General features: G+C 34.8%; 1 protein-coding gene and 2 non-coding genes across 3 annotated transcripts; 2 read left to right on the forward strand and 1 right to left on the reverse strand.

The window, feature by feature from the left end:
* The first annotated feature begins 1,111 nt into the window (after positions 1-1,111).
* TRNAM-CAU lies at positions 1,112-1,183 on the forward strand. Its single transcript has one exon. It is a non-coding gene; the product is annotated as a tRNA-Met (tRNA).
* A 4,522-nt stretch (positions 1,184-5,705) lies between these two features.
* On the forward strand, positions 5,706-5,777 carry TRNAM-CAU. Its single transcript has one exon. It is a non-coding gene; the product is annotated as a tRNA-Met (tRNA).
* A 1,207-nt stretch (positions 5,778-6,984) lies between these two features.
* Positions 6,985-13,467, reverse strand: LOC111454855 (QWRF motif-containing protein 7). The gene is made up of 5 exons (XM_023096326.1): positions 12,901-13,467; positions 11,904-12,140; positions 7,496-7,585; positions 7,178-7,288; positions 6,985-7,101 (listed from the first exon to the last, which is right to left on the reverse strand). Exons 1-5 carry the CDS (start codon positions 13,465-13,467, stop codon positions 7,027-7,029), a joined length of 1,080 nt encoding a protein of 359 aa, XP_022952094.1. The 3' UTR covers positions 6,985-7,026.
* Between the last annotated feature and the right edge of the window lie 4,071 nt (positions 13,468-17,538).

Genomic DNA, 17,538 nt, shown 5'->3' on the forward strand with positions numbered 1-17,538 from the left:
CCAATGTTCTAATTCTCATACTTTAGTGGTGGTTCTTGTGTTTAGTTCATGCTTCTTGTTTTCTTCCCTATAACACTCTTCCTAAGATTTAAGAAACAAGACATGGACCTGAAAAACCTAGGGTTCCAAGTATTCCAAGCAATGTAGTTTGAATATGTATCCAAGGCTTGATGTATTTCCAACGATACAACTTGAAACCTATACTTAAGGCTTCTTATGTTCCCAACAATGTTGTCTGAAACCTACATCCAAGTCTTCATATATTCCAGGTGACATAGTCTGAATCATGATCGTATTGTATCGTGAGAGGTTTAGGGGCTCTTAGTTCATAGTTAAGGTAATATATACCTTTGTGCTAACTAGGGACTTATCTTGGTTTCTTGTTTCATGAGTCATAGCAAGTAGCTATGCCTAATGTGGCCTTAGATTACTCTCCATGAAAATTCGTGAAAGTCACATGATTGATGCAAAACATGAACGTGACTTCTAGCAAGAAACGTGACTAGAGCATCTCATCTAGGAAAAGGAAACACAAGGCTCAAACGTGACATCCTACTAAAAACATGGTGCAAGACATCTCACCTAGGAGAGGAAAATATAAGTCTCAAGAAGCACAACGTGGTAGAAGATCTCGGATCTCCTTAGGCATGATTATAGTATTATCTAGCCTTCTTTGGGGGTTATGGTAAATTTAGGGCATTGTTTTGTTCATGTCCTTAGGGTAGCATATCTCGGCATAATTTCATGAGCTAACCCTAGGGTAATGCATAATGGTAACACATCCTATCTTCATGGCATGCATAGAATCCATGGCCCTAAAATATACCTGTTTTATTTGTGTAACTCATTATTCTTATGAGCTTAAGTCATTCGTTCCTATTTGTCACAACTCTTGAGTTCATGGAATCCTCGTGAATTCCTTTAAGGAGATCATTAAGGTTTGTACTTGTCCTTAGAATGTTTTTATAATGAATAAAATCAAGTTTAGGTTTTAATTTAATTATTAAAATATCGAGCAGAATATTAATAAATTTTGTGTACATTTTTAGTAGAATTTTTAAAGAAGAGATAATTTTAAAACAATAATGGTAAAACCATTGGGTAGTCAACAATCAGAGTGGCGCAGCGGAAGCGTGGTGGGCCCATAACCCACAGGTCCCAGGATCGAAACCTGGCTCTGATACAAAAGAGGGGCTTCCGATTTCGACTGTTTTTTTGAATTCTTTTGGGTATTAGACAAATTGGGCCCGATTCAGAAGGTGTTAGGCCCATTGGATTTAACCGTTGGGCTTCGGCAGTCTCCGGCTTCCGACATTTTGTTTTTATTCTTGGTTTAATCGAATTGGGCCCATTTAGCGGGTATTGGGCCCATTGGATTTTCTAATTTAATACACATTCAGATTTTATTGAATTATATTTTCTATTTTTTATTTTTGTTTTATTTCTCCATATATATTTCTATATATTATTTTAATTTACAGAACACCCAGAAATTAATTAGAAAAACTTAATTTATTAAAATTTCTTTCACGGGATGTACATTCAATCCGACAACCTAAACTATAAGGGTTGGATTGGGTTCATTTTTCTGAACCCAAACTAGATCGGTTTGGTTTTAGGGTCATAGGATAAAACCTTCGAATTGACCCGGACCAAATAAAAACATATAAATTATATTAAGAAACTTAACATATTAATGGTTTGGAGCTTAGAAGGGTAAGAGTATGTGAATGTTGTGATTTAAATCATATTAATAAGTCAAATTAAAAAATTAATTTTCGTCAAGGCTCAAGCGTTACAATTCCAATCACTCTAGAAGCAAAAGTGATCAAATCAAACTTCAATGATTCTAAGCATAGAACCTAAACCAGAATTGAAGAAAAAGAAAACTTAGCCGTTCAAGTTTATTTTACAAAGACAACATAAATAGTTTTTATAAAGTCTCAAAATGAAACTCTTGATTTTCGAGAGCGGTAATCTTCTACTTTTGTTACCATAATCAATCATCATGTAAATATACTAAAAATACATTAATGAAACATCACAGATCTAGATTTCAATTATGAGCTAAGAATTTATAATTATCTCAGAGTAAATAAAGCCTTATTTGAAGAATCTTGAAGCGTTTATTGCATAAATGAAGGTTCATTTTTCTAAATATGACACTAACTACAACTTGAGTTTAACTTTAATGAAACTGGATTATATTCATTGATGTTTATAATATATGATTGAGATATCTTGGTTTATATCATCATTTGTAACTATAAGACCCGAGCTTCGATAATGATTAAATTTTTAAATTTTTCCTTAAAAGTCCTAAGTTATGGAATTTTATTGAAGACCTTAGATGCTGACGTCGAAGAAAAATTGGAGAAGGAAGCAAGTTGATTCAAGTCAGGTAGAAAAGTACAAAAAAAAAAAAAATCAAAGAAAATAGAAAAGGAGCAAGGCACAGTTGACTAGCTTAAGGAGAGACATGCCTTGGAGCGTACGTGGGAGGGTGCATATAGTCTCTCTTTTTTGCCTGTTCGACCTCCGATTGAATGCTTTTTATGTCGATTTCGATACTAATCCTAATATGACTTGAATGATGACCTACCCAAGATTGTTTTAGAAAATTCGGAGCCCTTACCAAACAAAAAACCTTGCTCAGGAAGGCACGTTTCATCAATATAAGTAGCACTCGAATTGTAGGGATCGTTAGGACGTGCTAGCATGCGAGCATTTCTTACCTTAAGTGGTTAGAGTATGCATGATTAAGACTCCATAAAGGCAATTTGGATGAGATGCTATGTATGTTATGAAAAATTATTGAATTGCCCTTAGGATGAGAATTTGTGATGCATGCCAACTTTTATGATTTCGGTTGTGCTAGAATGGAGGATGAGATATTGTGATTTGTACTCGAGGTGATTGATAGATATTATATCTCTATTGAGTTTGCTTGAACGTTTATATTGTGATTTCTATGCTTTAGGTGATTGATATGAATATCTCCCTAATAAGCATGCATGAATAAATAAATTGTGTTTCTCGTGCTTTAGGTGATTGATCGGAATATCTCTCTAACAAAGCATGCATGAGTGAACCAAGTTAAGATTAGAGTGCAAGAACTAGAGCAGTTTTCACATTAACTTAAGACAACAAGTTCTTAGTGGACCAAACACCCTACGATCATGAGCTATGATTAGAGGTCTAGACCTGGGTGTACCCAAAGATTGGATTAGCCCTGAGGAGCTAATCCGAGGCGTCCTAAAAATGCGAGATGAGGACTAAACTGCCTAGACACCCCTTAGCACCTAGTAAACCTCCATGACATTTAAGAATGATTAAGAAAGCTTAACATGTTTAATAGTAGTGCGAATAGTATCACCAGAACTCCGAGGCCACTTGAGTTACTATTAAGTGTAGGGTTGGATCAAGGTTGACACTGTGAATCTATAAATTAGTATTGAAAAAAAGACCTGGGACTACATGCGTAGTTAATTGTGTGTAGGAACTGGACAAAGGCTGAGGTGCAATTCGGTAAATTGTTCTTAGAGTGGACTTGCGACTACGTAGGAAATTTTTTAAGAATGAATATTTTTATTGAGGGTAGAAACGAATCAAGACTGACACTACGATTCTGTAAGCTGGTCCTAAGGAGGGACTTGGAACTACATGGGTAGTTCACTCTTCTATTGAGTGTAGAAATAGGTCTAGACTAACGTTGTAATTCCATAACCAGTCTTTGAGGAGACTTGGGACTACACAAGTAATCTTCAGGGTGAGTGCTTGTCATGACTCGATGTCCACAAGCTGCGGCTTAATTAGAAACTTGAAAACATGAAAAGACGCGGAAAATGAGACCATAAAAGTTTTTACATTAAAAAAAACATCAATATATTTTACATACAAATCCACAGTAAAGTTGGAATAATTTGGGCTTAATAGACAAAATGACTTAAAAGAGTAAAATAATGGAAACAAATCATGTGGTTCTATATGACACCTACTTCAGATCTGTTTTCATCCTCGAACAAGTCCTTGTCGCTTTAAAAGGATAAAAGAATATGAATTAATACAAATAATCAATAAGTAGCTTATTTGTAGGCTCTTAATCGTGTCCTTAAGGTGTGATAGAATATCATACTCTTTCAAATAACGTTCTTATTACAAAGAATCAATAAGTAGCTTACTTGTAGGCTTTTAATCGTGTCCTTAAGATGTGATAGAATATCACACTCTTTCAAATAATGTTCTTGTTCTTGACGGTCCTCAAGTTTTGTTATTGAATTTTGAGTTTTTGTTATGATCTAACCTTGGTTTTGGGTTTGAGTTCTTAATCTTAGATAGGACTAAAGAACTTAGTCATGAGGTTTTAGGTTCTTAGCTTTGAGAACTTTGGGGTTTTGGCCCAAGTTCTAGGTATCATACTTTAGTTGTTCTTCTTGTGCCGAGTTCATGTTCTTGCTTCTTGTTGTGTTCCCTATAACACTCTTCCAAAGATTTAAGGAACAAGACAAACCTGAAAATATAAAGCTCCAACTATTCCAAACAACATAGTTTGAACTTGTATTCAGAGTTTTATATATTCCCACAATACAACTTGAAACCTACACCCAAGGGTTTTTAGGTTCCCAACGATGTAGTCTGAAACCTGCATTCAAAGCTTTATATATTCCAAGCGATGCAGCTTGAATCATGATCGTGTTGTACTGTGGGAGGTTTAGGGATTTTTAGTTCATGGCTAAGATAATATATTTTCTTTGTGCTAACTAGGGACATATCTTGGTTTATTGTTTCATGAATCATAGCATATAGTCAACCTAGTAGCTATGCTGAACGTGCCCCTAAATTACTCTCCATGAAAAATTGCAAAGATCACATGATTGGTGCAAAACATGAACGTGAAATCCAGCAAGAAAGGTGGCTAGGGCATCTCATCTAGGTGAAGAAAACATAAGGCCCAAACGTGACATCCTACTAAAAACATGGTGCAGGGCATCCCACTAAAAGACGAAAACATGAGTCTTAGGAAGCACAGCGTGGTGGAAGATCTCGAGTCGCCTTAGGCATGATTAAAGTATTGCCTAACATTTTTTGGGGGTTATAGTAACTTTAGGGCATTGTCTTGTTCATGTCCTTAGAGCAGCATATCTTGGCATAATTTTATGAGCTAACCTAGGGTAATGCATAATGGTAACACATCCTATCTTCATGGCATGCTTAGAATCCGTGGCCCTAAAATATAGGTGTCTTATTTGTCTACCACATCTTATGAGCTTGAGCCATTCATTCCTATTTGTCATAACTCTTTAAGCTCGTGGAATCTTGGTGAAGGGAATTCCTTTAAAGAGGTTATTAGAGGTATTTTTGTCTTATACTATTCCAAAATTAATATATATATAGTTCTAAGAATTTCTTATGCCTTTTCATGTCTATATTTTCTTGGGGGTTGGTGGCCTTAAGGTTTGTGCTACTTTTCTTTGGAGTGTTTTCATACTCTCACATAAAACACTCAAATATTTATCTTTTTTCTTTTTTTCTTTTGTGAAATATGATGAATAAAATAAAGTTTAGTTTTCAATTTAATTATTGAAATATGGAACAGAATATTAATAAAAAATTTATACATTTTAAATAGAATTTTGAAGCAATATTGACGACTAAAAATAATAAACTTAAATAGATACAACATAAAACCGTTGGCTTAACAACAGATCAGAGTGGCGCAGCGGAAGCGTGGTGGGCCCATAACCCACAGGTCCCAGGATCGAAACCTGGCTCTGATATGATAAAAAGAGAGAAAGGCTTCCGACTTTGACTGTTTTTTTGAACTTTTTCTTTTGGGTATTAGACAAATTGGGCCCGATTCGGAGAGTGTTAGGCCCATTTGATTTATCCGTTGGGCTTCGGGAATCTTCGGCTTCCGACCTTTTGTTTTTATTCTTTCTCCAATTATGACGGTTTAATCGAATTGGGCCCATTTAGAAGGTATTGGGCCCATTGGATTTTCTAATTTAACACATTCAGATTTTATTGAATTATATTTTCTATTTTTATTTTTGTTTTATTTTTCCATATATATTTCTATATATTATTTTAATTTACAGTACACTTACAAACTAATTAGAAAAACTTAATTTATTTTAATTTCCAAAATAAGAACAACAATCGAACAACAATAATCCATAACCCATTATAAAAACTAGATCGAGGATTAAGATCCAACTTCTCAAAACTAACGACTCATAATCTTAAAAGTAAGGTCCTTAGATCATAACTAGGTTAAGAACATAGAACTCGAGACCAAAATTCTTGTACTAGACCATGACAAGAACTCAAAACTCAAAAACATAATCTAAAGGCTTAAGTTCTCAAAACAAGAACAAGAATATGACATAAAAGAGTGTCATCTGAGTACCCATCAAGAACATAATTAAGAGCCTACTAGTAGGCTACTTATTAAGTCATTGTACTCATTCTTGTATGATTTATTGAGTCGAATGCCTACAAAACAATCTTCACACGTGTTTGGAGCTTACCAAACATGCTTCAATGCGTAAGTCATATAAGAGTTTCAAAAAGTGTAACAAAAGTTAGGGTTTGAAGGGTTGTTAGGATTTCTATAGTATAAATCTTCATCATTTATTTTGAATAGATTGACTAGGCGTGAATCGATACCATCGACATGTTATGAGCTATCAAAACACCGAGGGTAATTACCGTAGCGTAGTTAACAGTCGAACTTGTTTAAATCAATTCAAGGTGAATTGAATAATCTCTAAACTCATCATAAGTGAGTTGGTTGGTGACCGTGACACCATTAGGGACAGCACTCGCACTAGCACTAGCACTATAAATGTCGAACATTGAATTGTTGTATTCGTTTTATGAAATTGACAGCCGATGCTTAATTAAGATAGTTGAGAATCAAAACGATATTATAAGTTTACGAAGGCAGTTGACCATCACTATAATTCAAAACGTGGCCTCCACCATTTTGCATACAATTAAAAAAAAAAGTAAAAATAAAAAGACTTAACAAGTAGGATCCTCCTTCCTTGTAGAATTTGTTGCTTGTATGAGTTGTATTCTAATACTATTCTCCTCCGCCTGTATTAAAAAAATAAAAATAAATAAATAAATAAAATTTAGTTAATTAATTTTGAATACTTGAAATTACACGTACCAGTAATGTGGTAACGGAGCAAACGGCATCCTCTAATTTCTCCAAGCACTCTTCCTGTTCTTTAAACATGCTTAACCGCTCCGTTAGCATGTACAACGTTTTCTCCAGTTCCTAGTATTTTATTATAAAAAAAATATAAATAAATAAACCCTAATTAATTAATAATATTTTGTTTATATAATTTCAAACCATTATTACTTTCAATAAATGTTAAAAGTTTGATAAATGATGATTATTTTTTGAAACAATTAAAATAAAATAAATATTAATATCTAATTAATTCTATTTTTTACATTTACAATATATATATAGAATTACCTCGGATTTGCGTTTGGTGATCATTGCCTCTAGTTTGGTCATCACTTCCATGGCCATGCTCAATGCTTGTTCCAACCCCTTTACGTCACTCTGTTTCAAATTCAATTCATAACTCACAATGTCTATATTAAATAATGACATGAATCGCTTGTTTTATGAATAATGATTGGTTTGGTTCAAGTTGACACACAAACAAAACAAATGTAGATAGCTAGCCAACGTTTTTTTACCCTCTCGAAGCTGATTTTGACCTTATTAATGGTAATTAAGATTAGTATAAGTCTCGTTCATTCAATTTAAGTAATTATAAGAAGTAGGACTATTGGAAGAGTTAGACGAATGTTCTTAATCTGGTGGAATACCTTTGTGTAGGTCGTTACAAACTTTGAGGGACAAGTTAAGCCAATCTTGAAAATAATATAGAATGTCGACTAAGGTCAACCAAGTAAATGACCTTACTATCAGTACGGTTGGAAGAGTTGTCTTTTGTATGTGACACGTGTCATGTGTTTGATATGACTGTTATGTTATAACGATATGATATGTTATGATAACATGTGATTTAGACGATGTGATACTTTATGATGATATGTTATGTTATAATGGCATGTTAGGTTATGAGATACCATGTTGTACTGTGACACAAATATGCTTGGCAATGAAATGTATGACATGCTACAACGCATGTATGGAAATGAGGAGTTTTATGATGCACAACCCCTAAGTAATGTTATGAATTGAACACAATTATTTGTGGGAAACAATCACACTCTTTATTAAGACCAATCGAGAAGCGATTATAAGACATTCGGTAGAATACTACTTCACTTTGCTCTACTTGAGATTGCCTGAGATTTCTTTGGATGAAAACCTAAGTAGGGTAGATGAGTATTTATACTAGATGCTATACATCTCTTCCAAAAATATCTAAATCTTTTCCCTAAAATATCTAGTATCTTTATTCTAAAATACCTAAATTATTTTACTAGAAAAAGTATACAATGGGCTCATATAATTATTGGGTTTGACCTTATTGAGCTAATGATGATATCTTAACACTCCCCAGCACTAGTCCTCATTTGCTCCACCATGTTGAGCTGACAAGAAACCTCTCATATTAGCCCTTTTGTAAACAAGTTTGTTACTTGGTCTTCTGTCTTGAGCTGCTGCATCTCGATTACTTCCTTCAGAACTTTCTTTATAATCACATGGTAGTGCACCTCCACATACTTTTTTTTAGCATGAAACACCGAATTTTCTGCGAGGCGAATTGCAGATTGGCGGTCGCAATGAAGTGGTATGGATATTTAATTTTCTAATGCAAATCCTTGGTTAAGAGTTTCAACCATTGTACTTTCTTGAGTTGCTCTGTACTCCGCTTCCAATCTTTATTTACCACAAGTGCTGGAGGAACCTGTACGATAGTGATTTTCTCTACTGGACTAAATGTTTTATCATATTCTAGTCCGTATTGTTGAGAGAACCCTGGAGCTGCAGTCCGAGCCTTGTATCTCACGATTGATCCATCCAAGAGACACATTATTTTGTAAACCCACTTGCAAGAGATGAGTTTGATATCTTCAGTCTTGACACTAGTTCCCAAGTTTGATTTTGCTCAAAGGTTTAAGTTTCTTCCTTCATTGCCTACTGCCAAGCCATATTTTGTGATACTTCTTCATACGTCTCTGGCTCTTTAACTCGTTTTCTATAATAGTTGTATTGGCATACTTTGAATTTGACTTTTGGATTGTGTCTAAACTATTGAGTTGTCATTTCCTTTTCACCAAGTTCACTTAATTGAGTCACTTCTTGCTCATCAACATTAATGTCACTTGGATTTTCAAGCATGTCAGCACTTAAGCAAATGTGTATAGTTTGCTCCCCCATCTTTTGTAGAAGAATTTCTTCAATGTTGTCCAAGCCTGGTAATACTTTCTTCTCTAAGGGTCAACCTGCTTCTATTGCACCACTTTGATCGTCAATAATGTGATTTAAACATCCTGAATCAATGATCAAGTCATCCTCGTAATCGATATACTCTCCCATCATCGTCATGAGCGCTAGCTCCGTCTTCTTCTATGACACATTGCCTCTGTATCCCATTCCTCCTTCACCTCCATGTTGGAGGATGCCACATTGCTTTCGATAGACTTTTTCCTAGACCAACATTCCTTGGACATGCAGCCCTTCTTCTCACCATTGTAGCAAATGCCTTCAAATCTCTTCCTTGAGAGTTTTTGTTGTTGTTCTTCTGAGCTCTCCCTAGTTGTGTAGTTCCTTAGTGGCTTATTAATTTGTCACCATTTTTGTATCCACGTTTGGTAGATGGCTTATTGTTGCTCCGACTTTCACTTATAGTAGAGTGCTTCTTCTTCACCCTTTAATGTGATGTTTTCCATTTATTTAGCCATGGCTTCTTGAATGACTAACAAATTTTCAAGCTTAGTGATGATTGAGTGGGTCATTCTTGTACAACAATAACAAAATTTCAATATTTTGGTCGCAATCCATGGATAATGATTCTCATCATTCGAGCTTCTCCAATGGCAAACGTCAGGTCAAGTTCAGTAATTGCTCGGTAGATCGACTTGACCCTCTAAAAGTATGAGCAATTGTGATGTCACGTTGTGAAATTGATAACAACTCATTCTTCAGAAGTTGTAGCCCCATATTTTTCTTCCTTGAGAACAACATCACGAACATGTCCATACTTCTTTTAGTGTCTTGTCATCCTAAATGTGCTCTAACATCTCTTCTTCGACTGTGGTTTTCAAGGCAGACATTGTTTTGACTGCTTTGATTCTCCATTTGCACAAGACACCATTAGAATCCTGCTCTAGCTGCGTAGTTTCGCTCCTACCAACGATCTCCCAAAGATTCTGTCTTTGTAAATAGGACATCATGCATGTCCTGTTGTAGTTGTTATTGTTGAGTTTTTTTTATTCCTCCAAGAATTTGGAAGTCACCGATTCTATTGGCTATACCTCAGTAATACCAAACAAATTTTTTTGACACAAAACTTGCAGAGTCATGGACTACTCACGACACAAAGAAACTTACTAATAATCTCAAGAAATTGTTTTTGACGTGGAAAGCCAGATAGAACCGCAACCACAGAGCATATACTAAAAATTCCAAGAGATCAGACAACCTATACCAACCTCGCTTTGATACTAGATTGTTGAACACAACTATTTGTGGGAAACACTCACACCCTTTATTAAGACTAATCGAGAAGAGATTACAAGACACTTTGTAGAATATTATTACACTTTGCTCTACTTAAGATTGCTTGGGATTTTTTTTGATGAAAACCTCGGTGGGGTAGAGGAGTATTTATAGTAGAGCCTATACATATATTCCTAAAATATCTATATCTTTTATCTAAATCTTTTCCCTAGGAGATCTAGGTATCTTTATTCTAAAATACCTAAATCATTTTCATAAAAATAAATATATAATGCTTTCATACAATTATTGGGCTTGACTCTATTGAGTTAGTGATGATATTTTAATATGTTACCTAGGATAATATGTGAGGAATGAATGAGGTTGTGTCGAATGATTTGTTTAAAATGAAAAGTACAGAAACCTCATGCATACTGTATATTCACATGCATGGGGATACTTCCCCTTTATGAGGAGCATGGACATGTACACTATGAGGATGGGATGATCATCATGCTTGGCACGGTGCACGACGGTTGTTGTAACTCCGGGCATCTGGCTACAGCCTAGAGGAGCTAGCGCGACAGTAGGCCTAGGGGATGTGCGAGCCCACCTAGTGAGCCCGCGCTCGTGCGTGTGAGTTGTGTGTAGGGAAGTACTACACATCCAATTTTTTTAGACTAGAGGCCGCCTAAGAGACAATGGTTTTAAATGATAGGTCTCAATTCATGTTACATGTGTTTACAATCTCTGACCCTAATAATAGGGTCAATTACTGATTATTTTCTAAAATACTCAAATCATGTGCTACTATTATATTTTCTATAAAGGCAAGACAGCCTTGTATGATTTTCGTAGGTTGATTTAGCTAATAAGAAAAATCTCTCTCTTTCAATAACGGCCCAAGCCCACTGCTAGCCGATATTGTCCTCTTTGAGCTTTACCTTTGGGTTTTCCCTCAATATTTTTAAAACGCGTCTGCTGGGGAAAGATTTTCACACCCTTATAAGGTGTGTTTTGTTCTCCTCCCCAACGAATGTTGGATCTCACAATTTCATCTTCCCTTCCTCATTTAAATGGAGATTTGTCATCCCATTTAGAGAAGATCTCCACGAGTTAAATGAACATTTATATGAACTATATCTCTCTATTTCGTGTAACCTTGTTAGGAGGAAAGAAAATGAAGAATTTCAAAACAAAACATGAAAACAAACAATTCTAGTAGTTTTGGAGTTAATACCTTGGCACCATGGAGTAGAGGGAGTTTGAGTGAGAGATTGGAAAGAACAGAAGCTAAGCAGCCAACTGATTCCTGGTTTCTTTTGTCCAACTTTGCCCACTGCTTGAGGAGAGTAACTTGAGGGAAGATTATTGTGTATAACTTTATCTCCTTCCTCAACTTTTCAACTTCAATCCGTTTTTCTAATATGCCATTTCTCATCCTCAAGTTCTGAAGCCATGCGCTGAATATTCTATCCTGCCACGGAAATAATCCACGATCGAAATATGTCAAAATAAATAAAGGAAGTAAAAAGTACAATTTGAAGGGAGAGATCTTTTAGAAGTAGAAGTAGGAACGTTGGTCACTTAACCTTTCAATTCTCTTTGTTGTTAAGAATAAGCATCTTATGAGTATTTACGGAAGAAATCACTCACTCACTCCCTAAAATTTCTCCTCAAGTAAAGAACCCATCTTTCTAATTGAAACTTGGTCGTAACTACCATCAATCCTCCTATAATTTGCTGTATAAGTTAGTAACTTATTTTACTACCATTCTACTCAATTTACTCCATAAGTTAGTGACTTATTCTACTAATTCAAGTTTATAAGCTCACAAATATTACCAATGTCCTCCGTCGATCATTGCAGAGTAAAAATTTAAATCATCAACTTTTAAAACGATAATCATATTTATTAATTGAGCTATGTTCGAATTGACGAGAATATCGTATTACAGTGATGATCCGCTAATCAAAGGGGCATTATTAGTTGCTTGAAGATGAAAAATGTAGCTTAGAATAGTTGAGTTATACTCGAGAAATGTTCGATATTAACCAAACATCTATAAACAAGAGTTAAACTTGGTAAATTTGAGTAAAATCACTTTTTTACCATTCACCCTTCACTAAAAAGTTGGGATTATTATGATGATCACAATAAACCATAGGGTAGGTTAAAAATTCATCCATATAAATCAATAACTATAATATGAAATAAACATATATAGAAGTAATACCTGAGCAATTGTTTTAACGTTAGCCATGGACCTCTCAGCTCTTACATTAACATACCTCCATTGCAACAACCTATTCTGCAAAATCCGAAACCGATGAAGCTCCGCCGCTTCCACCGTCCCTCCCGCCTTCTTCGATCTAAAAAACCTCAAAACTCCGTTCACAGCACCGCCTCGACGACCACCTAACTTCCCTCGCCCTCCGTCTACAACCGCAGGCTCCACCGTCTGCGGTGGAGGCAGAAGGGGAGACCCCAAGGACCGGCCCGGCGACAGTGCCCAAGCGGACGGGGTTGTGGCCGGGGATGACTTCAAGAACTTGGAAAACCCTGGCTTGGTTTTACAATTCAAGGGGTTTAAATTCTCTTCGTCCTTGTTGTTGGCTCTTGACTTTGTCACTGATTTTGATCGGTGGGTGGTTGAGCGTTGGCTGGTGTTTGCAGCGCACGAGTTGTTCTCCGGTGCGGTTATGGAGGCGGAAGAGCGGCTTTTGCTGCGGAGGAGGGCGGTGGGGGACGGCGGCGGCATAAGGGCCGGGGAGTTTGGACGGCGGAAGCGTGTGTTGTCCATTTTGAGGTGGCGTAGGAATGATTTTTGGTTGGTTTTATGTTGGGGAAGAGTGAGAAGTTGAGAGCACGTTGGTGGACAAGGGAGAAATGCAACCCACCAGCTTCTCACTCATCATTGCTTCATTGACTTTGACTTTTTTAATCTTACATTAAAAATTTAGTTTCAAAATTTCTTAAAAAAAAAAATTCATATGGAGTATGCACCGGTTAGGTTGAATTTTTTAAAAATAAAAAGTTGATTCAGCCGGTGAGTTGACATTTTTATGTCAGGTCAATCTAACCAATCGAAAAATAGGGTTACAACTTAGCTTAACTTTATTATCTTTTTAAGATTAGTATGAAAATTAAGAATATTTAACATTGGTAATATTCGTTAGCAGTACGTTGTGACTTGTGAATCTTTGATATTTAAATTTTATCAGATTTTAGTTATTAATATAATGTATTGCAATTATGATCTTTTCAAATAATTAAAAAAGGAACCTTCTGACAATGCACGGTTAGATTAGGTTAGATTGTGAATTCTATTCGGGTTGTTTAGGTCACCAACTTGACAAAGTAAATCCTTCTTTCAAACATTTAGTATTTTTAGGCATGGCAAGTCGGGACACATCGGGGGTGTTTCTCTTGAAGAATTGTACCATGTTCCTTGTTATCTAATCTCTATGCTTCTACATTTATATGCTGAAAGGACAGGTCGATAGTTTAACTATTAGAAAGCGTCTCTTGTTTTGTTAGTATATTTAAGGGCAAATATGTTGGGTTGAGTCGGATTGAGTTGGAGAAATTTTTGGGACTAACTCAAAATTTTGAGTTGGTTCAGTTGGTGATACGAGCCACTCCAATAGAGTTGAGAACCCAACTCTCTATTTTCGTTGAAGTTATCTATTTTTTTTTTTAAATGAACTATTCGAACAAAAAAAAAATACTAATAACTAAAATTTCATAAATCTCAAATATCAAATATTCACCCATCGTAATGCATCACTAACATTAATTACAAAATTAAATATGATTAACCTACTCAATAATCCTAAAGGGTCAAAAGAGCCTAATATTTACGAGAAAAAATAAATTAAAAAAATCAATGAATTTATACGCGAGTATAGAAAGTAAATTACTAGGTGTGAGGCATCTGAGGCATTGTCGATCATGGATTGAAGGTTTCCTAAAATTCATCTCGACAAATTTGTTCATCTTCTTCGTCGTCGTCATCGTAATTAGAAGAACCATAGGAAGATGGACGGTTGAGATCTACCAAAGCTTTTGGTAATCTACAATAACCATTATAACTGTTCATTCTCTTATGACTTGCATTCTCCTCCTTCACTCCCTTTCTTCCCTCTCTTCTCATCATTAGAAGACACAATGCCGCTTCTGAATCCTCCATCGACATCTCTGCTTCCTTGTCTCGATGCTCATCTTTGTGCTGCTTCGACCGTCGCTCTCCAATGGTGAGAGTTGAATGTGGACGATCGTGGTTGATCATTGGTATTGACTTCGGCATCGACATCGACGTTGATTTGGAATTCGACAAGTGAGACCGCACGTGACCACTCATAGATTTGCCGTTGGAGAAGTGTTTGACGCGGATTTTGTACTCTTTTTCTTTATCCATAGATGAGGAGATGGAAACCTAACCAGAGATGAATTCAAATGAGTGATTTTTTGTAGGCTAAGTTATTTAAATGAAGTACTTTTAAACTAAAATATCTTCAATAATATCACAGAGATACTTCAACTTTCAAAAAAAAAAAAAAAAATTGTTAGTTTTAGATTTTTGAATATATTATTTTTAAAAAATAATATTTAATATTCAAATAAATATTTTTTTCAAAAGCTGAACCTTTAATTTTTTTAAAAACTTCAAAAAAAAATCTTTAAAATTAAAAAAAAAAAAATTAAAAAATACTCTTGCTACTCATAATATATATATGTATATAACAATTGGGCATATTTTAAAAATACTCATAAATTTTTTAAAAAGTAAACTTTTTTTTTTTTTTGAAGATGTTCTATCAAGTGTATAATAGACGGTCACGGACCGTCTATAACTTTTTGAACTTTTTTATAAAGATTAAGGTTGTTGATATTTTTTAAAGGTAATTTTTTATTTTTTTTAGGTTAAAAGGTATTAATGAAACTTTTTTTTAGTTTAATAATACTTTTTTAACAAAGTACTGATTTTCATGCCAAAATTAAATATACCTGCATTTTCTTAAATTATTTTAAAGTTTAAGAATATTATTCAATTTTTTAAAAATTAAACACAAACTAAAAGATTAGGATGAGGATATGCAGGATTTGGAGTAGACAAAAAATTTTTGCTGACGTGAGGAATAGGAATCTAAAATTCGAGTAAGGTGACAAAGTATTCTTAAAGGCGACTCAGATGAAAGATGTCCTAAGATTTAGATGAAAGAGCAAGTTGAGTCCACACTTCATTAGACCCTTCGAGTTTCTAAATCGGATTGGATCGGTGACATATTGATTAGTGGTCATATGCATGTTTCAAACCCCTTTTACTTGCTGTCATGTTTAGTTGGATCTTTACTATTCCTATCGTGTCAATACCAAGTGTGGTCACCGTCAAAACTAAAATATCTCAAAATTTACTATGGGGTGTGACTAGATATCAATTCTTACCCAGATTATAGTTTATTAAAGCTTTGGTTTTTGTTTATTTTCTTTGGTTTTTGTTTATTTTCTTTTAGCATATAACAATGCTTTCTTACAAATGGTTTTTAACCTATTTTCCCACTCATGTTTTTTAAAACACATTCTCTCAAACATAATCAAGACTCCATCACCTCATAATACACCTTCCCAAAATTTTCAATTTAAAATTTCGAAAAAGTTTCTTGTTTGGAGACGAATGAAATGATACACCAGAATCTAGAATTTAATCGAACTATGCACATTGAGGATTAAGCATCTCCAATATCTTCTGCTAAATTCTCAATTCTATGCTTGCGAATACTTTTATTTAAAACTACATCTTGAATTTTATCAAATTTTAATTTTTCAAATTTCCAAGAATCGATGGCAGCAACAACAATGTCTTAAAACTTGAGTAAAGACATCAAAATCAATACTTTTAGTTCTCTCTTCAATATTAATTTCTATAAAACTTAGTTGACTTATAATGATATTGAATTCATTTATATAATCAGCAACAGATCCACCTTTAAATATCTATAAATTGAACAATTTATGTATCAAAGATATCTTGCTCATAGCCGATAGTTACTTTTGTATACATGCAACAAGAACTTCAACCACAATGACATGTCTTCTCTTTGATGATGTTGGTGCCACATTTTTTGACAGTATCAATCGGATCAAACCTTAGAGTCTTCCAATCCTTAAACGTATATAACTATGGCTAAGAAAGGTTTAAAAAAAATGTTATTATGCATACCAACAAAATACAACTTTTTTTTTGTGGCTCAATCATAGAAATTTCAAATATAAGTTTTTTTTTGTGGCAAAAACTTCAAATATAAGTTTACTTGAATTAGAACAATCCTATATTAGATGACCTCTCAAATTGTAAATAAGATAAAAATATGCTTAAATAACTAGTGTTATCCTGTCTTTTTCAAGCTAGGGGTACGTTAAACCCAAGAACTCAACCCAACCCAACTAGAATTATAAGGATTGGATTAGGTTAAATAACATTTCAAGTAGCACCGGATCCGATTCGGGTAGGGTACAGGTTCAATGTGCAAAGAACCAGGTCAACTCCGACCCAACCTAACCCGATTCTCGGTCAGTGCATTAAAGATCCATCAACATCGGTGGAACTAGAGTACCCTCCTCGCTAGCCGCCACCTACTACAACACAACATAGTCCTTACACAGTCAACGACTCCACACTCACATCCTCCACACAATGTGCTCTTCAGTTTTTCAGTTGGCACCTTCTTGCATAGTCACTATCTTTGGTCGGTGTCTTCTCACCGGTTGCCACTCAATTCTTCTTCATTCCTTCCACCATCATACTCTACAAAGTTCTTAGAGAATATTTTTAACCTAATATTTAATTTCTATACAAATTAACAGAGGTTTA

This window comes from Cucurbita moschata, unplaced genomic scaffold (assembly GCF_002738365.1).
Source record: "Cucurbita moschata cultivar Rifu unplaced genomic scaffold, Cmos_1.0 Cmo_Scf00017, whole genome shotgun sequence".
Taxonomy (NCBI): Eukaryota; Viridiplantae; Streptophyta; class Magnoliopsida; order Cucurbitales; family Cucurbitaceae; genus Cucurbita; species Cucurbita moschata.

Bases quoted from the DNA above. Each gene is read 5' to 3' on its own strand.
- LOC111454855 (XM_023096326.1), bottom strand. From the start codon at position 13,467: ATGGACAACACACGCTTCCGCCGTCCAAACTCCCCGGCCCTTATGCCG. The intron at 7,289-7,495 runs GTAATTCTATAT...ATAAAATACTAG, and splicing joins TCACCAAACGCAAATCCGAG to GAACTGGAGAAAACGTTGTA. The intron at 7,102-7,177 runs GTACGTGTAATT...TTTTTAATACAG, and splicing joins GCTCCGTTACCACATTACTG to GCGGAGGAGAATAGTATTAG.